This window comes from Engystomops pustulosus, chromosome 8 (genome assembly GCF_040894005.1).
Source record: "Engystomops pustulosus chromosome 8, aEngPut4.maternal, whole genome shotgun sequence".
NCBI lineage: Eukaryota > Metazoa > Chordata > Amphibia > Anura > Leptodactylidae > Engystomops > Engystomops pustulosus.
Genome location: NC_092418.1, coordinates 36,597,477 through 36,621,274, shown reverse-complemented (window position 1 = coordinate 36,621,274; position 23,798 = coordinate 36,597,477). Strand labels below are relative to the sequence as shown.

The 23,798-nt window shown below is 41.6% G+C and overlaps 1 protein-coding gene across 3 annotated transcripts in view; it reads right to left on the bottom strand.

The window, feature by feature from the left end:
* SNX29 (sorting nexin 29) overlaps positions 1 to 23,798 on the bottom strand; it is a 353,067-nt gene that overhangs the window by 311,900 nt on the left and 17,369 nt on the right. For 2 of the 3 annotated variants that reach the window (XM_072120678.1, XM_072120680.1), the window contains exons 4-9: positions 20,734 to 20,858; positions 16,653 to 16,833; positions 14,863 to 14,933; positions 10,880 to 11,128; positions 9,670 to 10,051; positions 5,375 to 5,493 (exon numbers count right to left, since the gene is read on the bottom strand). In XM_072120678.1, coding sequence (XP_071976779.1) covers positions 5,375 to 5,493; positions 9,670 to 10,051; positions 10,880 to 11,128; positions 14,863 to 14,933; positions 16,653 to 16,833; positions 20,734 to 20,858 — 1,127 coding nt within the window. The remainder of the gene's footprint in view (positions 1 to 5,374; positions 5,494 to 9,669; positions 10,052 to 10,879; positions 11,129 to 14,862; positions 14,934 to 16,652; positions 16,834 to 20,733; positions 20,859 to 23,798) is intronic. The other variant, XM_072120679.1, reaches the window with a different exon arrangement.

Sequence of the window (23,798 nt, the reverse complement as noted above, 5' to 3'; positions counted from 1 at the left end):
AATTTGTATGCAAGTCGGAACTGTATATTTAATAACTGTAATCCCAGCCCAAATATTTTTGGATTTTAAAACTTTTGGGTTGTCATATGTACTAGGTTTAACAATAAATATTTATAGCAGTCATCTTTGATAACTGTTAAAGCTGATCATTGTAGCCAGGGATTATAGTACAGCAAATTACCAATATCCAGAGGTCCGTTTGTAACTAGGGGTTCTCAAAAGGGGTTTTCCCACAAACATATGTGGATAGGGCCTAACTTGCTGACTGGTGGGGGTCTCCATGATGAGATCACGAAAACGAGTGGTTTGATAGGGTCCCATGTACCTTTGTCGGACCCCTCGTCGCTCCGTCAGACTAATGCATCAGGCAGCCACGCATGATCGTTCTGCTCCGTTAATCTCTATGGAGCCGTTGGAAATTGCAGAGTGCTGCGGACCGCTCCTTTTCGTGATCTGTGGGGTTTCATCACCGAGACCCCCACCAATCAGCAAGTTAGGCCCTAGACGCAGTGGGAAAACCCCTTTAAGTTGGGGACCGCCTGTATATCACCTTTTCACTAGGGCGGTACATACGCAAAGTAACCAGGCACAAGTATAGGAACGAACTTTATTTCAATCACATTTAACATTTACTTTTCATTTCTATGAACATCCGAGTTTTGCTGTAGATTTAAGGTTACAAGTTATAGTGTTTATATATATAAATATATATGCATTCGCTTGTGTTTGACCAGAGCTGACCACAGCCAAAGTGGTTAGATGGTTAGACCCTATTAATTAGTCTCAACACCCAGACCCACATTGGTCATTTTACATGGCAAAAGGGGTTCTACAAACAGAATGGGAACCTGTCAGCAGAAATTGACCTATTAAATTACTACCAGTATGTTGTCAAACAGTTTAACACCATCCACATCATGTTTCTTTCATGACCCAGTTTGTGCTGCTCATCCCTCCCTTCTGCATAGGAAATCGCACCACCCCTCTTACTGCCAAAGATAAAACAAGCTCTGTCTTTTGTGTGGGCACGGCAATAAATGGTGAGCACACGTTGTGCCCGGGCGCCATAGCCATATACGTGTCCCCAATGGTCGTGCGCATGGGGCCTATGCTTTACTTTACCCGAAAGCCCTGCATCTAGGGTCATCACCAACAATATCTCCTGAAGTCTGCCAATCACAGCAGAGGAGACGACGTTTTGTGGTGTGGAGAGCTTGACTTCAGCGATAAATTTTCCACCTCCATGACTTTAAAGAACACATATTGCTCTCACTTCAAAGTTGATTTACTGGATGATACCACCACCCTGGGTAATGAAAGAAATAAGATCTGGATGGACGGTGTTAATCTACTTCATTATATACAAGTAGAGGCTGCCACCATCTTCTCTGCTCTGTTTTATTCACACTACATTATTCTGTTTCAAGACCTTCATTCTTGTCCCCAAAAGTAAAACCTGTATAAACTTACAGTATTGCATCCAATGACAACAACAGAGGATTAGGTAAGTTATAACACAATTATACTGTAAATTCAAATGCTTAGGAGATAGCAGAAAGGCAGATTTGCAATGCAGCTAAAAAAAAAAAAAAGCTAGATGGAGGATCTTTATTGGTCCCCAAAGTCCTCAACCACACAGCCACAAAAATCACAGCTGTGGCTGAGGGACAACTTTGTAAATACCCTTCAATGGTCCAGCCAATTCCCCAAAACCAGACCCAAAACTAATTGAACTTCTCTGGAGATCTACACATTGCCGTTTACCGACTGTTCCCATCCAACTTCAAAAAGCTGGAACGTATCGGCAGAAAAAAAAAATCTAGTTATGTATCCCCAAGAAGAATGGAAACTGAAACTATATTCGGTAGAGTAAATTGTTTGGTGTTTTTTCCGTTTTACTTGTTGAATGTAGAGATCCATGAACAGGTTTGACCGCTGGTCTCAGCAGAGCAGTGCGACATACAGATTTACCAGGGTCAGCGTGGACTTATTTTACGACTTTCCTATTTCCATGACAGAAATGTTGTGTTGAGAATTAGAGTCGCTCTCATCGAATACAAAAAAATGACATATTGTGCGCAGTGTAAAATATCCTCCACACCATCGATACCAAGGTGTCGTTTTCCTAGCAGCTTTAATATTTAGCATATGGTGATTATGTGCGAGGAAGCAGTATGGATGTAATATGTCATTATTAGGATGTGCGATTGCCCTTTTACACAACAATTAATTATACAGTAAAGGTTATGCCATCAATCTCGATTAAAAACCAACACGCAAGTAATAACTCAAACTAAAAACTAGGCTACCTGGTATATGCACTGCACAAAATACTAGGATCGGCATTACTGATCTCTAACAACCATATATTGTAGCTGAGAAACTAGTGGATAGTCAGAGTCATTACAAATGATAACTTTGCTAATTAGTCAGGTTTATACCGTTTTATTACAGATTCTTGGTCATAGATTTTTTACAGGCTCATCTCTACCAATTTTATGGTGAAAATCAACCTATAATCATATAAAGAGGGAGCAGTCTCCCTAGATTTGCCAAGCTCAATTCCACAGAAACGTGGCATTATATACAACTCCCCCAAACTGTAAAATCATATTTAAAAGGGGTTTACCATAAATATGGAAAAACGCCTGGGGACCTGGAACAGGGCTTGAAAAAAACATGTCCATACACAGCTCTGGCTCCCGATTCCTGTGTTCCTTGCTATGGTACTTCTGGTTTTCATGTCCTGTGTCCAACCAGAAGTTCCAGGGGGGTCACGGTACCCCCTTCATCCAAAGAATGGCCTCCTTAGACCATGGTATGATAGAGGAATTGAAGCCCCCAGAATAATAGAATGGACTTCCTTTGTTTAAGAATCTGATCCTGTGAACAGGGACAGTATAAGGGTGGCAGCAGTATGGAGCACTTCATTTTAAAAGCCTTCCCCTCCAGGTTGCCAAACCCAGGACCACTACCACAACAATATATCTAAAATCTACAACCTATTATAAATAGTTTTTTACCTGGGGCACAAGTTATGTGTCCCCTCCTATTACTAATTACAGATGATATATAAAAGTAATCTAATTCTAGATGACTGGTATCAGCTATCTGTACACACCGACACATAGAAGAGACAGAAGAAGAGAAATTAATTCCGTTTTAGATGCCAGTCTTAAAACCCCCCCCCCCCCCCAAAAGACAATGTTCTGGCCCCCATAATCTACTAAAAGGTTCTGACCTTTTAGTAGATACAGGTACAAACTCTGCCAGTGCGGACCCAACACCAGGTCTGATCTGGCAAAGTTTTCTGCTTTCTGGTAGAGACTAATCTATAGATCATGTCCTTGCCCATCTGCTCAACTCCCCGTCACCTAGTGGAATGCGTGGGGGGGGGGGGGGGATTGTCAGGGAGGGCGCACACAGAAACCTCTCTTCTTGTAACACTGTATTATATACCCACAAGACATGTTCAACATACATTCACACTCAATAATCACCCCACCAACCATATATTGCATTCAGGCAATATAAAATATAGACCCAAGACATAAGTAATAGAAACCCTAGAGCACACAATTAATAATAATGTATTTCTCTAAGAGCAGACAATAATAACGTAGATCTTTGTAGACCCCAGAGCAGACAACTAATAATGCAGACACTTGTTTGCAGCTTAATGTCCAGACTAGATTTTTAGAATCTGCCCTGTGTCATGATAATTGGTTATAACTTCAGAGCGCTTTTACATATCCAGGTGATTTTGAGACTGTATTCTAGAGACTTCATGTTAGTTGTGATAAGTTTTGCGTTTCATTCTGAAAATAAAAATTTGGCAAAAGTTCAGAAAAATTCTTCATTTTCAAAGTCTGAAACGTTCCGGTTTTCCAGGCAGATAGTGAACAAGCTTTATGGGTACTTTAACTAACATTTCCGGAATGTCTGCTTTTCATTGGAATGAAATTTTACACCTTCTCTAATTTTTCTAGGATGTTATGAGGCTTAGAACTTTAGGTGCGATTTTTCAAATTTTCATGAAAATCGCCAAAAAACAAACATTTTGAGGGACAACTCAGCCTTCAAGTGACTTTGAAAGGCCTAAGTAATAGTAAAACCCTATAAATTACCCCACTATAGAAACGACAACCCCACAACGTATGTAAATCAACTTCTATTAAGTCTATTAACCGTTTAAGTGTTTCACACGGGTTAAAACAAAATGGAAGTGTGATTTAGAAAATTGATTTTTTGGGGGAAAATACATTCATCTAAGCAAAAAATGACTGAAGGAAACCGTGACGTTTCAGACCCCTGAAGTTTTCCTTTTTAGACACTCCAAGAACGCACAGGATCTTAGAGGCACAGGAAGTGAGTTAAGCAGAGTACAAATACACAGGTAGAACTACAAGTATCAGCAATCTGTAGGTTGGTTACCTTATGTGTGGGCCTAATGGAACCTGGTAGTCCACACCCCAAGATCTTTCCTATGTACTTGAAGGTAAATGGTTTCCCAGACGAAAGCATCAGGGGTGCTCTGATTATATTAGGTGCAGACACACCTCTGCCCACCCCCAGGAGGGTGCACAGGACCTTCGTACCTGGTATTAAGTCCAGAACCTTGGAGAAGTTATAGCTTCGTAGGGTCATGGTTCTGGAATCCCTGGAACGCATTTAAACCAAACCAGAACCATTTGCTATAGTTCCATCCCGCAATATTTGGATCCAAGGGTGCTAGAACCTAATTAGACATATTGATATGATACCCTGGTGATACAGATTCCAAAAATGTATTTGCCCTTGGGTTGAGATGGACCATAACTCCATAACTGTCCTTAATCAACGTATTGGTCTAAGAGTTTTATGACTCATTGTCTCCGGTTTGAAAAATGGGGGGAAATCAGCTCAGGCCTTTTGGAGACGCTGTGGCTGCAAAAGGTGATGCATCTGCAACAGTACTGCAGGGCATTATAATGAACAAGAAATCTCATGATATGTGGGTGCAGAGGTCCCTGTATGACCCTTCCTGCATTGATGTTTGGGTGCACAGGACTCTGTATGTCCCCCCCTGTAATGCCGTACTGATATGTACAGAGGACCCTGCAGCCTCCCCCATACACACCTGAGCAATCTGAGCTTTCAACCATACAGTACAACTGACCTGCTCCCCTGGAACTTCCCATTGGGCGTAGGGCCCAAAACTAGAAAAATCAGAGTGTGAACCCGGGGTGTCCAAAACACACTTCACAAATGTGGCGTATGACATAATTGGCAGAATTCCTTCTCAATTTCCTTCTCTAAAGCTGGTTGGGTAAATCAGCCCCAATATTCAGTTAACAGCATTTCAATCTTCAAAGACAGGTTGTAACTCAATTACCTGATTGGTTATACGAATTTGCAGCATTAACAGGGAATAAGACCTCCGAGTGGTCATCCAAGACTTGTAGAGGAGTCCAGCAGCAAACCTGTGGATTTTCTGAGCTTCCTACAGGCGTCCTAAAATCAAAAAGTATAGGACATGTGAAACAGGGGTGAATGAGTGCAAATATAACTACCGCACCGGATTATAATGCGCACCATCAATAAATGCCTGCTTAAAGGTCTAGGTTCGTATATAAGGCGCACCGGAATATAAGGATGAATGACCAGCAGGTGGCAGACCTGTGCACAGTTCAAGGCAGCTGTTGTCTGTAAGTACGGTTCATATATAAGGCGCACTGGACTATAAGGCGCACCTTTGATTTCTGAGAGTATCAAAGGATTTTTTGTGCGCCTTATATTCCGAAAAATACGGTAATACAAGTTAAGCTACACAATAAGCTATGTTATGCAATCAAAGAAAATGTGCTGAATGCAAGTTTGGGGCTGTGCCCACATGTGGTGTTTACATTGCGTTTAGCTTAATTACGGTACATCGTGTTAACATTGCATTTACAAAAAGGGATTGTTAACCCCCTATCTCTAGCACCCGTTTCCATGTCAATTCCCAGCCCTATTTCCCAATTAATTTTTTTGACAAGCTATAACTTTTACTACTATAGTATAGTATAACCCGTACTATAGTTGTACGGGGTCTTGTTTTTCCAAGAGGGGGTGTAGTTTTCAATAGCACAATTTTGAGATGCATAAGCCCCACTCGAGAAATTTTATTAACTCTTTCTATGCAGTTTAAAAAAACAACGCAAATCTGAGGTAGTTTCTAAATCAAATATGCTGCCTATATTGTCAAACCTAAATAACACCAGCGGCACCCAGCGATTACAGCCACATAGTGCAAATGGGTGGCAGAGGGAGCACACCATCTGCAGCCAATTAGATGCTGAAGTCCAGGTTTGCCTGCAGTGTCTAATGGGTTAAACAGTCTGGTTTGGAACTGTGCCCACCGTAGCCTGGCAGGCACACAGGTGAGGAGAAGTGGGTTAGCGCTTCTCCCCCCGCCCCTCTTCATAGAAAAAAGTAGCCACACAGCGGTAGATACGGCCAAAGATAAAGCAGACAATCTTTTTGCGGCTATGGCTCGGAACAGTGAGCACAAGCTTTCATCCATACATACGTTCCCCGTGTGAAATCGGCCCAAGTTTCGGGGCTGGGTTGTGATAACACCACAAGCTGGGACTTGCAGGACCCGATGTCCTGCAATATTCTTCTTCTGTGCTGCCGTAGAATCCTGATACAGCGGCCATTAAAGAGTAAACATTGTGTTTTGCAAATGCAAATGGTAATAGTAGTGTAATCAGGCAAAACTCATCTCCTCAGCTGATGTATAGCATTATAAGGTGGAAACACAGGGCATGGAGCTGGAAAATTTTGGCTCCGTTCTCCTGAAGCGGCTTAGTCCTGAGTGTAATTGGGAGCTTCTGGACAATACAGATTCAAAAGGAGCCAAGTATTGATGTCAAAATGGTTTTTCCTTCTCAACCCATTAAATCAGGATGTAATATGACTTGTCCACCTTTTTGATGATCTACGAACCCGAGCACAGTCCCAAATTTGGTGCTCAGAAGATGTATAAAGCTTGTGTTAGAAAGTGAGAGCCTGCGGCCAATCATCTTGTGTACAAAGTAGAATTTATATCTTCCCTTGAAGTTGTCACGTTACTTTTCATGGGTAGGCTGAAGCGGAGAGCACTGCTGATTGGATTAAGGGAGTATTCACAGTATTCGCCATCATGCAGATGTTTTATTGAGGATATAATTGAAAATTGGATCAGAATACGGTTATTTTACCTCACACATTCACATTATATGGAGATGAAACTACGTGTTCGGTGCCACCGCTGCTTAAACAAACCTGGAGGCTTTCTACATCAAACTGTGCTCATTACTTTACTACATTTATTCCACCAATTTCCCAGTAAAACTGAAGGACTATAAAACTTAAAACGGTTTATATGGAAATAGTTTTACACATTCACTTTCTTTTATTGTTTTTTTTCTAACTTTCCTAAGTACAAAGTGACTTGGGACACAAGTTTATGATCAGTTAGCCGAACACATAAAATGTATCTCAAAGATGGCAAACGTATGTAAACTATACAAACTTTAAACAAACGATAGACAGGCAATTATTATAATATACATCCTATGTAATCTCAAAGATCACTTATGTCTCCTCATTCTTCCCAGCAACCACAGATTTTTAAGTTTAGACAGGACACATCCGCGGGCTCATTAACAAATAGGAGGTGTAAAGTTAGGCTTACTTCACACCTGAATTTCTGTTACACATTCTGGTGTATAACACAAGGTCCATTAAAGTCAAATGTTGAACAGAAGACCTTAAATTTTTTCTTCACTCTCTATAAACAGAGAGTCTAACAGAAACTTTGATAAATCTGGTGTCCATATAAGTTAAACTTTTGTTAAATTCACCCCAAAACACCCGGTATGTTGGAACATATCGGATAGGTTCCAGGATTATAAAATTACAGGTTAGGGCAGACCCCTGAGGAAGGGGTAACGTGGGACGATGTTTCTCTTTCATTCCACATACTGCATCGGTTAACTCTGACCGTAGGGATCAGGTCCTGGTTTCAGTATTAGGGAGCCCCACTGTTGATCACTTATGTTTTCTCCTGACGCTTTAATTCAAGGGGTCCCCTGGTATACTGTACAGGGACCTTTTTTTGGAGTTTTTGTATGTAATTTACTATGCATTGTTCCTTAGGACTGAGTGTATTATTGCAAATACGGACTATCATCTACCTTGCTTGAGGAGACAGTCCCCATTTCTTTTCACTTGTGGCTGTATGTGGACCTTTGTGACTGGCTCTCGTCCATAAGAATCTTTTATGTATTTTTTCCACATTTTTAAATGGTTTTACTATATGTGATGCACGGCATCTATCCGTTTGTACTTTGTGAAATAAAATTGCATATTCTTTAGCCAATACACGCTGGCTTCTTCTTTGATATTGCTACAGGCAGGAGGAATCTACCATCAGATCTACTTCTGATAGTAGATTCCTCATGGTAGGTTTCCTTTAAAGGAAAACTACCAGCAGATCGCTGTAATATACACCAGCGTCACTTACATGTGGACCCCCTCGCTGAGCAAATGAATTTCCCCTTGGAAAGTTTTACCTATCCATCCATCTGCTTTTTTTCTTTCTTTTTTACGACCTTGTTTGCCCAAAAACAAATATCACCCAGCTCTCAGGAATTCCTAGACGTCTGTGGTTGTTTCTTCAAATTGCAGCTGGTTTTACCTCATTGTGACTGTACACTGAAGAGACGACCACACATACGCAGGAATTGGCCAGAGCTGGGTAACGGCACAGATTTTGATTTATGTACGCCCCCATTAGACCTAAGGTGACAGAGCCTGGAGTGGCTCCGAGGATGCCCACCAAAGGCCCTTAAGTTTTAAAATTTTGCTAATGAGCCTATTTTTTTAGGCAAACGAGGTCATTAAAAAGAAAGAGAAAAGAAGATGCTGAACAAGGGGTTCCACAACAACAAGTAAGTGACACTGGTTTAAGTTACAGGATTCTGCAGGTAGTTTTCCTTTAAGGGTGCGGTCATATGTAGCACTAGCGCTGCGTTTACAAGCGCAATGGGGCGTGCCTTTGGGCCGAAGACATTTGCGTTTACAGTGAAATCCGTTCGATGTGTAAACAATCGTATGCGTTTCACTGAAGAGGCTAATGAGATCTGGCCAAGGCATGGCCCCCTGCGCTTGGAAACGCCGCACAAGCACAGAGCGCAACCATACCCTCCTAAGGGTTTCTTACTCAGGTGCTGCTAGAAGCATAAATTAGATTATGTAAAAAAAAAAAATATGTAAAAAAAAAAGTGCATATGTAAAAAAAAATTTGCATAACTCTTCACAGAGATGTATTGCATAGTGTCCTTTGTCTACATGGTGTCCTCCCAAAGGGGAAACAGTACCCCTACCTTTTCTCAAATTTCTTTACAGCCATATATAGAGTAGGAAAAAAAAGTAACAACTCTTTCTCCTTTCTCACTGCCTTTACTTTATACTCCCCTGACACATAAGAAATACTCCGCTGGATTTCAGTAGTGGCTCTTCATTGTCAAATGAGATTACACAGAGTAAAACAAGCCACAACAAACACTATAAAAAGGATTATGTAACCTGACAGTGCTCTGGAGACGTCGTACCCAGTAAAACGTGCGGTACAAAGTGATGCTGTGATTAGGAAAAACTTACTGTTCTGCAGAAAGACTCCCAGTTCTAACTTCAGATTTGCTGACAGAGTGGACTTCATAGGTGTCATAGTCATCTAAGTCTTCATCATCGATGCTCTTCACGTCCAGTTTTCTGTAACCGAAATCCCCATTAACACGCAGAGAATTGTCTCTCCAGGAGCAGTCTGTGTTTTCTTTGTCATTCAAGTTCATTTGAAACTGAGCTTCAAAGTTAGAAAGAGCAGCGGAGGACCTGTCAGAATGCTCCTCTGAACTCTCCATGCCGCTCACTGTGGTCTTTGAAACCCCTGCGGATTGCGAATCTTCCATTTCCCCGTCATCATCAAATGAGATGATTGTTGTCACTTTCTTCTTCTTCTTTCGATCTTTTTTAGCTTTGCCATCTACAGGAAAGATAATAGATTAGTTCCCTGCCTTGTATATTTTAGTAAATTCCTAACAACAAGGAAGATAGGCGTCTTTGGAAGAAACATCAGTGATACTCAAGAAAGTTTTAAAAGTTTTCTGCACTAATAAATAGCAGTTTTGTTAGATATGAGGATCAGTACATATTACAGTTTTCCCCTACCCTTGCCTCCTACCTATTATGCCTCCTATCATCAACATAGCCATGAAGTGGCAGGGCATATGCTTGTCCTGCGGCCAGGAGCACCACTAGGAAGTTCAGGGGCCCCTGACTGGCAAATTTTGTGGCCCCCTCCATAGAATGATCAACCCCCCTCCTGTGTACATGGGGAGTTCCCCACACCTGGAATGGGAGGAGGGTTTTCTGTGACTTAGGGCCCCTTCTCCTCCTTGGGGCCCCCTGAACACAGTCACACTAAACCCCCCCGATGACTTCCTTGGCTGCGGCTCCACCCTTTATTGGAAAGGGGACCCTCGGAGAGTTGGGGTGGTCCAGTTCTCAGGATCAGTAGCAGTAAACACAAGGTGTGAATGCACCCCAAAGCTCGCACAAACAGAATCGCTCCTAAGAGGTCATAATTTAGGGTGCGTTCAAAGGTTCAGTTTTTCAAATGCAGTTGTTGAAGCCAAAAGCAGGTGTGGATCGTAATGGGCGAGCAAATATCACTGAAAGATGCTACTACTACTCTTTTTTCACTCCACTCCTGGTTTGGACATTGGAAACTGAATTTGAAAAACTGAACATGTGAACGCACCCTTAGGTGGAATTTCTTTCGCATGAACTCAACCTGTTCCATGAAACTGACCTGATGTAAGACTTCTGGAAATCACTGGGAGAGGGTCAGATTCTTGCTCTGGTTTGATCAAAATAGAAACCGCAGACGACGATGTGATCTCTCGAAGGAGAGTGCTGACACCTTGAGTGGATTCCTTCAGTAAAGAGGTGACATTCTGGGTGGACTCCTTCAGAAGATGGGAAACTGTAGGAGCCGTCTTTACTTGTCCATTTAGATCCTTGTTATCAATGTTGATCGCAAACAGGATTGAGTTCAGACCTTAGAATATCACAAATACATCCCATTATAAGAAACATGAAACAGATAAACACAAATGAACCAAATAGATCGATACAGTACTTCAACCACAAGTTGGCAGACAAAACAAGAATGGTAATAATGTCCAATCAGGTAACCACAACTCAGCAACCCACAAGCTAAGCAGCAGTAACAAAGTTCAGCCACTAGACAGAGAATGGAGCTGTTCACCTGGATCAGTGCTCTTTATTCCTTCCAGTGCCAAATGAAACCAGAATCAACGGGCTGTTTGGGTGATGAGCGTTTGATCTCCAACTATCTGATCCATTAATTATTAAAATATTTAAATATTGAGGGTGCATTCATATGTTCAGTTTTTAGGATGCAGTTTTCAAGCATGTGTCCTGCTACTCCATTCAATATTGTGGGAGTGATGGAAATTGCTGAACACATTAATTGGTCATCTCTGGCACTCACATACAAAGTAAATAGGCCACTCCTGAGCCTGTAGAGTTGTAGTTTTGCATGGTGTTGAAACTACAAGCACCCTACGTCATTTGCTTTTATGCATTATGAATCAAACATACCTTGAGAATGCTGTAATTACACTGATGCAGAAACATATCTTGTTTAATCCCTGAACTGAGTGATTTTGCTGAAAAAAACTATGATAAAATTATGATAATGGAGCTCAGTCACTACTGTGCCCCCTCCCCAAGCACTTCTCCTCTTACCCTATATATGCACTACTTCAGAGAACGCTGCTTTCATGGTGCTGTCCCTGACAGCCAGAAGTTATGCACCTTCCAGCTGCTGATGTGTACGAGTCATCCAGCTCAAGTTGATTTGTCCATTATGGAGAGTTCAGGAAGCTCTGTGTTGTGTGTGTACCAGTCTGCATCCAGCTTTCCAAAGGTCCTGAATGTCATAATAGTTTTTTGAGCAAAACCACTCAGCACAGGGATAAAACAAGATATGTTTCGGCATCAGTGTAGTTACAGCATTCTCAATGTACACTCACCGGCCACTTTATTAGGTACACCTGTCCAACTGCACAACCATCTCTAGGGTTTACAGAGAATGGTCCGAAAAAGAAAAAACATCCAGTGAGCGGCAGTTCTGTGGGCGGAAATGCCTTGTTGATGCCAGAGGAGAATGGGCAGACTGGTTCAGGCTGATAGAAAGGCAACAGCGACTCAAATTGCCACCCATTACAACCAAGGTAGGCAGAAGAGCATCTCTGAACGTCCAGTACGTCGAACTTTGAGGCAGATGGGCTACAGCAGCAGAAGACCACACTGGGTGCCACTCCTTTCAACTAAGAACAGGAAACTGAGGCTACAATTGGCACAAGCTCAACGAAATTGGACAGTAGAAGATTGGAAAAACGTTGCCTGGTCTGATGAGTCTCGATTTCTGCTGCGACATTCGGATGGTAGGGTCAGAATTTGGCGTCAACAACATGAAAGCATGGATCCATCCTGCCTTGTATCAATGGTTCAGGTTGGTGGTGGTGGTGTCATGGTGTGGGGAATATTTTCTTGGCACTCTTTGGGCCCCTTGGTACCAATTGAGCATCGTTGCAACGCCACAGCCTACCTGAGTATTGTTGCTGACCATGTCCATCCATTTATGACCACAATGTACCTAACATCTGAAGGCTACTTTCAGCAGGATAATGCACCATGTCATAAAGCTGGAATCATCTCAGACTGGTTTCTTGAACAAGACAATGAGTTCACTGTATCATAGTATATAAGGCTGGAAGGAGACGCAAGTCCATCAAGTCCAACCTTTAAGAATTAAATAAATGTTTTATCCCCATAACCCGTGATATTTTTTCTCTCCAGAAAGTCATCCAGGCCTCTCTTGAACATGTACATAGAGTCCGCCATAACAACCTCCTGTGGCAGAGAGTTCCATAGTCTCACTGCTCTTACAGTAAAGAACCATTGTCTATGTTGATGGTAGAATCGCCTCTCCTCTAGGCGTAGAGGATGCCCCCTTGTCCTGGTCACATGCCGAGGTATAAAGAGATCTTTGGAGAGATCCTTGTACTGTCCGTTCAGGTATTTGTACATTGTAATGAGGTCTCCCCTCAGCCATCTTTTTTCTAAACTGAATAATCCCAAATTTTTTAATCTGTCAGTGTATTTTAGTTCCCCATTCCGCTAATAATCCTGGTTGCTCTCCTCTGCACCCGTTCCAGCTCTACTATATCCTTTTTATACACTGGTGCCCAAAACTGTACACAATATTCCATGTGTGGTCTGACCAGGGATTTGTATAAGGGCAAAACTATGTCGTCATCATGAGAATCTATTCCTCTCTTGATACATCCCATAATTTTATTTGCTTTAGCAGCAGCCGCCTGACTCTGGTCACTAAAATTAAGTTTACCATCCACCAATATCCACAAGTCCTTTTCAGCTTCAGTTTTACTAAGTAATTGACCATTTAGAACATAATTATACTTTTTGTTTCCATGGCCCAAGTGCATAACTTTACATTTATCTACATTAAACCTCATCAACCATTTCTCTGCCCATCCCTCAAGCTTCAACAAATCCCTCTGTAATGCTAAACTATCGACCTCAGTATTTATTACTTTACACAGCTTAGTATCATCTGCAAATATTGAAACTTGACTGTGTAAACCCAGTACAAGGTCATTAATAAAAATATTAAAAAGAAGTGGCCCCAATACTGACCCCTGTGGCACTCCACTGGTAACATCAACCCAATCTGAGAATGTGCCATTAATGACCACCCTCTGTTTTCTATCACTAAGCCAATTACTTACCCAAATACACAGATTTTCTCCTATTCCCAGCAGTCTCATTTTATATACCAACCTTTTATGTGGCACGGTGTCAAATGCCTTTGAAAAGTCCAAATATACAACATCTACAGCGTCCCCCTGATCCAGTCTTGAACTTACCTCCTCGTAGAAACCAATCATATTAGTCTGACAGGACCGATCTCTCATAAACCCATGCTGACGCTGGGTTATAAGGTTGTGCACAGTGAGAAACTCCAGGATAGCATCTCTAATAAACCCCTCAAATATTTTCCCCACCACAGCAGTTAGACTCACGGGTCTGTAGTTTCCAGAATCACTATTTGATCCTTTTTTGTATATTGGTACCACATTTGCTATGCGCCATTCCTGTGGAACATAACCAGTCCTCAGTGAATCTTCAAATATTAAAAATAATGGTTTGTCTATCACCGTACATAAATGGCCTCCACAGTCACCAGATCTCAATCCAATAGAGCATCTTTGGGATGTGGTGGAACAGGAGATTCGCATCATGGATGTGCAGCCGACAAATCTGCGGCAACTGTGTGATGCCATCATGTCAATATGGACCAAAATCTCTGAGGAATGCTTCCAGCACCTTGTTGAATCTATGCCACGAAGAATTGAGGCAGTTCTGAAGGCAAAAGGGGGTCCAACCCGTTACTAGCATGGTGTACCTAATAAAGTGGCCGGTGAGTGTATGTTTGGTTCACAGTGCATAAAAATAAAATGGTAGATTTTCTTTAATACAAGTAGAATAATATCTGCTCAATTCAACAAATATATATAAGGAATTCCTTTTTGATCAGTCAGTGACAGAAGTCTCTAGGAGGTGCGATTTTGGACACTCTCTTTGATGGAAAAAAAATGTTTTTTCTCTTTTACAGATCTCCTTTCCACAATAACAATCTTTGAAGTCATCTAGTCTCAGTTATGTATGAGTTTAGCTTACCAGCTGCCATGGTGGGAAGCATACTGGAACGCTCTTCATCTAATAGAAATGACCAGTCTTCATAGAAGAAACTAAAATCAATAAAAAGGAAAAAAAAAAAATCTTGTATTAGTATGGAGGGTTATGACGCATTTCATTCTAACAGCGACAGAATAATAATGGTCCTGAAGGGCTCTTGTGTGTATGTGTCACTGCCTTCTTATCTTCACTCAAACATTTATTTATCCTAAAGCTATTAAACATTTTTATTTTTTTTTAATCCAGGTGAAATAGGTTTATGTGAGTTGGATGCTGACAGAATCCCATTAAAGGGAACCGGTCATCAAGATCCCTTTTTCTGGCTCCCCACTGACCACGTAGAGAATAGTGTGCCCATTGCCAAAGAGTTTTTATAGTAAGTACGAACAAAAGGCAGGCTGGTTTCGCGCTGCTCGGCGCTTTCTCCAGGCAACGGCCCGTCGGCTTAGCGGCACTGTGTGCCTCCCTGTATATGTCTCTACACAAATAAGGAAGACTTTTCACCACCGGTGAGTGCCAGCCTGCCTTTTGTTCGTACTTATTGGACTGTTGTTGCTGCTGCTTTCGGGTTTGAGCACCGCCACGGTGTAGTCGAGTGCCCTCTCATACACCCCCCGTCCTCTCCATTACGCTGTTCTACTTGAGCCTGGTGCTGGCTGTGCCCACGAACTCTTTGCCTTTTGATTCGAGTTTTTATAGTAAAACTGTCTTTTTTCAAAATAATATAAGATAATAAGATAAGTTAGATAAAAGTTTACCATTTTGTATGTAGATTGGTGTCCCTAGTCCCCTGGGAGTGGCCTGTGAGGAGTGGTTCCCCCTGTCATACATCGATTTAAAATGTAAAAAAACCTCCAATATTCCCATACATAATATGTCCCATGATCAGACCAAATTAGCCAAAAATATGCCCGTCTGTCAATATTTTGTCATAGGTCTGCACTTGTGTGCATTGTTTGTGTGCATGGAGCCCTAATTATTATTCAGCATTGGTCACCTTGACAAGACGAGACCTTTTTGTGAACTAAGCTTTATACAGTATAAGTAAATCTGCCCCACTGATCCCTACTCCCCCTTCTGGTATACACACATATAGAAGGTCCTATATTGTACATATACACTTTATATGGTAAAAAAAAAAAAAAGCCAACTTGTGGCCACGTTTCTGACCATTGTGGTTGTTCAGGAATCACCGATCGTGCAGGCCACAGTTTCACAGACCAACAAAAGTGCAGAGAATGGGACTCCATGCATTATAGTGATATATGATACAAAGAGCCCCTGTCATTGCCAAAACAGCAGCACCAAAGAAGAAGGGACATTGAGCATTATATGTCACCATTACCTGGTTCACGTTAGTCTGAAATAGCCCTAAGGTCTCAATTGTTGTCTTGCCAGTCTCAACTGATGATGGTTAATGTGGTCACGTTAAAAATCGATCAGCTTTGGATTTGAGATGACTGTCAGACCATTATAGTTTGAGGCGAGCCATGGACCTTTATCCTCATCATCAGTTGTGCTGGAGCAGGGCACCATTGAGTTTCCACTGTGTTAACCTTACAACATGAGTAACATATGCTGTATCCACACCATGTGATCTGTAATAACTGCAATAACTCCTCAATGATCCATTATCAGAACAGACTGAGCTAAATGTTACTGCAATATATGTCTAGAATAAGCAACTATATTTCAGGGTTGAACAACTGAATAAAAAAGGTTTAAAAAGAAAACGTTTTTAAAAAAAGAAGGTTTGCTGATCTGAGCATTACCTAAGCCGGTTTGGATCAGCGAGCAGCATATGTACGTAACGCTCCAGGGAATGTTCATTGAGCGCACATCGCAGCCAGGCACGGCCCCTACCGATATCAGTAGTTATGTTCTTTAAAGAGTAAAATCTCTGGAGCTCATGCTTGTTTAGAATTTCTTTCACGTACACCCAAAATACCGGTTCTAGGGGGGAAAAGAAAAAAAAAAGTCACCACTGCATATTTGTCAGCTGATCCGCAGCTTATCAAGAACAAATATTTCTCTGAACATTTGATCCCAATAATTGCCATAGGTCTGATAATACGCATTTCATCCTACATCTCCTGCAAATCATTAAAAACTGTATCAAGATATTTGGCAGTGACAGCAAGAAATAGAGATGATTTCATATTCGGAGGTTGGATAAAATTTGATCCGAAATGTTAAAGGAAACCTACCACTTGAAGTGGCAGGTTTCCGATGGCAATACCGAGCACCAGCTCAGGGTGAGCTGGTGCCGGAGCTTATTTTAGTTAGTGTTTTAAACCGCGGTATCGCGGTTTAAAACACTTTTTAAACTTTATAGCCGGCGCAGGCAGGTACGCGCTCGGCGCTTACCGTGCGCGCGGCTACAAAGGAAGTGAATGAGAGCCGCGCGCATGGTAAGCGCCGAGCGCGTACCTCCATGCGCCGGCTATACAGTTTAAAAAGTGTTTTAAACCGCGATACCGCGGTTTAAAACACTAACTAAAATAGGCTCCGGCACCAGCTCACCCTGAGCTGGTGCTCGGTATTGCCATTGGAAACCTGCCACTTCAAGTGGTAGGTTTCCTTTAATACATTGATGACCTTTAATCGCTGAGGGATTAGCCATATTAGTTTATAAAATGAAGCAAACTAGAATATATATAAACATCTTCTTATATACTGCCTGCATATACTGTTTCTATTATCACCTGGGACGTGTGCAGACTTTATTTTTGCTATTTAGTCTAACTAAATTTTCAAGCAAATTTTACAAATGAATGGTGCAGATGATAATAGTAAACTTTGTGATATACTTTATTATAGAAATCTATTCCTATGTCCTTCTTTTCCACTTGCCTTTATTCCCAATTTAAGAGGTGTAAATCAGCTTTCTGTCCTGTATCCACTGATAGCGGAGAGATAAAAGAACCCGATAGAGTCTAATCATTTCAGAGGTAAATTATGAATGGAAATATTCTCTAGTTATGACAAGAGTTAATCATTAGCCTCCTCTGTAATGGATGGACCTCTGAAGGTTTTTTAGATACACTGCTCACCGCAGGGAAAAGAGCAGGAAAAGGGCACAGAGAAGCAGCTTTACTCAATCAAGTATATTACAAAAGTTTAATATTCTCTCCAGCAATAACGATTTCTGAAATTAAAAAAAATTTGCATGAAAGGTTTGGTTACGTTTTAATATCTTGTATTGTTAGCACCAACATCTTATGAGGTTCCTAGATAAAAGTGTGTACTGCAGAGCTAACAGACCAAGTTTAGTTATATTGTGCCATCTTTCTTTCTAGGTGCTGGCATGCAGTCTATGTTGGTTTGCAATGCCAACTTTTTGACAACATCTCCTCTCCATTGTTTTGATATAATTCTCCTTAGGTGGCCCTTAGCCTTTCATACATGAGATAATATGACATAAGGAGTTTGTAAGACGCTTTCTCAGGGTAGGTGGTTTTAAATAATTAGGGTGACAATTCCTAGAAATTCCTGCCAGGTTTTGTAGCGTCTGCACGTACTGGAACATCTATTGGCTCTCCAAAAGGGTCTAAACAGCACTTGAGTCCCCCATGGGAGTCAGTATACTGCAGTAAACCCTTTTCGGTTCTTGTACAAAAGAGCAAAACTATTTTGTTCCATAAACAGGCATCAAATGAAGAAAAAGCTGAGCCCTGTAGTATATGTCTGAGCACATCTGCAATAAAATGCTGTTGGCACACAAGCTGCTAAACACCATCAGAAAAGTTATTACACAAATGGAAAAAAACAACGAGATCCAACAAAACAATAACCATCTGTTGAACCACTTAAAGAAGCATCAGAAAGAGGTATGTATTTTGAGGGAGAAAGAAGAAGAGTGGAAAGAAAGGAAAAAGAACTGCCACCAACAGAACCAAGTTTCATAAAAACTTCAGCTAGAAGACAGAAAGAGTAATACTTTGCTCATCAAACTAGTTTGCTTACTCCTTTTGTTATTTTATAACCTTGTAATCTCTTTCTAGAAAATTTCATAGGTTTGGAGAATCCCTTTAATGCCTAGAAATTATCTACAGTCTGATTCTGTAATATGGACCCACTGCATCATGTTACATGTGCAGCATTCGGCTGCTCCTTAAAATAAAGAAACAAAAAAGTTATTTGGACTTCACTGAAATGAGGTCACCAGGCGGCTTCCCCTAGTATTAATCCTACTGCAGTTGATGGGTGACCCAGGCAGGTGAAGAGATATCTAAGTACAGTAACAAAGAGTAGTCAGTGAGCAATCCAAGGTCAGGGCATGCAGATTTGGGGAGCCAAACATAGAGGAACATATTCATAGGATCTAGGAAGCAAGGAACTGATTTTTTTTAACTTTCTGTGGAAGGAGCCATCTTAAAGGGGTTGTTCCAAGCATTATTGGGACCCTCCCCCATATTTATTAATTGAATGAGTATCATCCTGTCACTGAATATACTGAATATAATGGGAGTGTTGAAAATTGCCGAACACAGTGCTTTGCTATCTCCGGCAGTTTCATAGACATTGAATAAGAGGATTGGAAATAGCCAAATGATGTACTCAACAATTTCTGACCCTCACATAGTATTGAACTGAGCAGCCGCATGCTTGCTTGACCTACCGCTTCATTCGTTAAGGGAGAATGGGAACCCTGCTTTTACGAAGGGTGGGGATCTATTCTTACTTCAGTCATCACCTATCTGGCGGAGGGAGGATAACAATGGTTTCTTATGTTTAATCCACGTTTATTAATGGAAAAGAAGAACAACATATACAAACATAATTCATTCACACGGACGTATGAATTCTCTAGTCCCGTATTTACGGGCCGTATATACGTGACGTTTTTCATCCGTGTGCAGCACGTATGTAACCCGTATTTTATACGTCCCCATAGACTAGGGCATACGGAACTGAAATACGGGAGAAAATAGGACATGCTCTATATTTTTATACGGCTAGTATACGGTACGGTACGAAACGGAGTTAACAACGGCAATATAAATGGTCAGACGTATTGTCCATTGAAATGAATGTGGCCGTATGTAATCCGTAAAAAAACGGTACGGATACGGACGTTTTCATACGTCCGTGTGAATGTAGCCTAAGGGTGGTCTTGCAGGACACCAGCAGAACAATGGTTTCTTAAAGGGCCAGTGCACCATACAGGCAACACGTGAACAGCATCTATGGCCGTAAAGTGAAGCGGACAGAGGAAGATTGCTGTCAAACAAAGCCAAGTACTGCAACACTTTCCACTGTGTTTTTTCTTGTATTCACAACTAAACTATGTACAGTATTTAGTCTGTAAGGAGAAAAAAAAAAAAAGCCCAAGCCTATTCGTCCCCATATGAAAAAAGTCTATTTGTGTAACAGCAAGAAGTACATTGGGTAAAAACACAGAAAACAAGTGGCTTGTTTCGGCTAAGAGCCTTAGTCTTGATCTAGACTAAGGTTGTTGGCCGAAACGCGTTGATCGAGACTTTTTATATGGGGACGGCGCTGGATTTTTTCTCCATGCCTAAGCCTTGGGTGTTCAGGCGCGGCTATCAGTCTTCCATCGGATGGGGGTGGCGGGGATGACTTGCACATTTGCTTCAGATATAGTGTGTGTTACATTGGATATATATAGTGAATAGGTGCAATCAGATAGTTAAAAGAAGCATTTCGATAATGAGCATTAGAAAGACTAGTAGAAATAGTGCAAATTGCTTAACGGTTAAGCAGAATTCACTCTGGTTTGGTACATTAGCCAAATTACTAAATAAAATGCTGCAGCAACAAGCCATGCAAAGTGCACAGCGAGGATCTGTCACAACATCATTAGGCAGAGGGGCGATAATGGAGGGTTACCTGTCTCTGTTTTACTGGAGAATCCTGCTGCCTGTTTGATTGCTGCCGCTGTTAATGCTAATCCTCTGCTTCTCTTCAAGCCATGCTGAAGAACGGCCTCAAACTGAGCGCACAGACAAATAACTCTGCAACCAAACACATCACAATGAGAGAGGAACCGCAAACATGTCTTCTCCGAGGATCAAAAGGTGGAGGGGGCAGGAAACCGTTTACAAATCACCATCGTTACATCTTGACGGAATAATTGTATGATTTATACATGTATAAAGAACGACCCATTGTTATTACTATATGATGATTAAGGAGGCCTTACAGCAACCCTGACCATACAAAGCTGCAGACTGTGTTGTATATAATGCTACATTGTCATAGTTTTGCTTATGTACCAGTATGTACCAAGATCACCGGGGCATGTCCTCACACTGCTGTGCTCTAGCTCCACAGCCAATCCATGCTGCTCTGAATTATGGGTGAAGCAAGCATCTATTTAGTTATCATTAGAAAGGAGGAGAAAGAGCTGTGCAGAACTAATCATTGTAGAGAACTAAGAGCACAGCAGTGTAAGGACAACCCTAAATAGTGTTGCACCAAGAATTACTGTTATCCCCCATCCACAGGATATATGAAAACAATCTGATCAATGGAAGTCTGACTGCTGGGACCCCCCACCAATCCCCCAAAACACCATTCTAACTAATTGAATGATGCAGCAGTGTCCTGACGCTCCATTCAATACTAAGGCAAAGTCGAAAATATTGCAGCACAGTGCCCGCTTCGTGGGACCGCACCTGGATTGTTATCCTCTGGATACAAATAGTAGAATTTGGCTACGGGCTCCCCCTATTCCATTACAGTGCAATTCACTGCAGATGAGGTCCCACATGAAGTGGATACTAGGTAGAATGAATGATATGGCCGGCTTTCCTCTCTATATCTTTGTAAGAATTAGTGGGTATAAATGCCGGCACTAAAGCTCTAGTAGCGCTGGAGGAAGCAATGAAGCCGGGGATATGGAGTTATACTGTGGATCTGTACTAGACAGCGGGAGCAATGATGCGTGATGTACACTGCAGGCATCAGCGACACATCATCAACAACTAGATCCCTGCTGGAAAACAGACACCAGGCCAAGAAAATTCATCCCAGGAAATCTTCGGTTACACTGAGAAATCAAGAGCTTTTACTGCAGAAATGAATGTTTACTGACGAATAGCTGTAACTGCAGGCACAGCTCCCATTGAAGTGAATGTGTGAAGAAACCCTTTAACAAACTAAATTAATGAACTACCACACACATTAATTTCTGAAAGAGGAGCCAACCATCTAAAGCAGGGATCCCCAGCTGCAAAGTGGCAATATAAGAAAGGGCATTAAAAAAGCAACAAAAAAAAAATTATAAAGGGGGGGGGGTTCTAGGAACAAGGTATTATATAGCGTGGGGACCAGTAAGGGGCATATTATATGTTGTCGGCACTCGAGGGGTTGGGGTTAGGTACTGAATAAGAGTTGGGCAAGCAGACTTGAATTTTGTGGCACACTCCTTCCCACAGATCCTTGGAAGAAAGTTTTGTGTGCAGCCAATATCTAATAATTTTATACTAATAATTCCTTTATCTAGCAAACGGTTGGCGTCTACTGACCTAAACTGAATGGTGGCCTCACGACACACATCTCTCACCCCTTGGCTTTTGAGTTGGTGCAGCCAGGATTTTCTCCCATAACATGTGCATACTTGGCCAAGCAGAGCATTCAGATGAAAGGAAGAATTGAATTAGACAATCAAAACGTTTATAGCTCTATTCCCATTTCCATCAAAGCCTCCGCGTTTCATTCAAGTTTCACAAGGACTCGTTTTGTTCTCATGCTAAATAACAGAAAACTTTTTGGTCTAGTTAATATCTATAGTACCCCCAGATGACTTAAACTCAGACAGAAGCCTTAAAATAAGCACTTATTAATACAATTTTAAGCAGGCACCCAGTTTACAAAAAGAGAGTCACAGGGTTCAGAATTAGGCTGCACACACACGAACGTATGCCCGCAAGTTTGGCGCCATGGACGGAGCGGTACGGTGCCGCACGTGTGCAGCCAATGCTGTCTATGGGGGATATATGTACAGCTGCAAGCTTACAGCCGTATATACGCCCCCCATACGGAAGGTAGTGTGAATGCAGTCTTATAGCCGAAATCCCCCTACGTGTGCTGCTGTCTATACAGAGCCTGCAGTACATAAAAAGAGGCTTATGTAAAAACTTTTCTCCCAATAACATGCGAGACACAATGGATAAAGATGGTACAGTTAATAGAGTAACAATAAGAATAAGAAAGTATTCATTCCACTTCCACTTTCTCATACAAAGAACAAAACTTCTGTCCAGACTAAACAATTATTGTGCAAAACTCCAAAGAAAGCAGAAAATTTCATTTAAAGGGCACTCCAGCATTTTTATGTTATAGCCTACACTTCGGATAGGTAATAATATCAGATTAGTAATAGGTATGACACCAAGAAACCCTTCTGATCAGATGTTTGAAGTTGTCATAGAACTACAGTGAGCACCACTTCCACCTCATAGGCCAGTGCTGTCACGTATATTAGTCACATTACCCGTTTGCCTATCCACAGGAAAGGGGACAACTTGCCAGACGGTAATGGTACAAAAGGTAGAATGGGCTCACAAGAATGGGGCCCAAATGAATGAAAAGGCACGTTGAGCATGTGCGCTACTGCTCCATGCACAGTCTACGGTGCAGATGAAAGTGGCGGAGTACTGCGCTCAGAGCCATAGAGATGAAAGGATCAGAAGCTGAATGTGTGACCAGCTGGTCTGTTCATTTTGGGTAAAAGGGACACCACATCTGTGGGGATGGCATTTGATTTGGCTGGACAACTCCTTTAACTGAATGGAGTGAAGCTGCATTACCAAGCACATCCCCTAAACCAGTGATGGCGAACCTTTTAGTGACAGAGTGCGCAAACTGCAACCCCAAACCCCCCTCATTTATCGCAAGGTGCCAACCAAACATTAAAGCAGTAACTTATTATTATTATTTGCATAATTGTA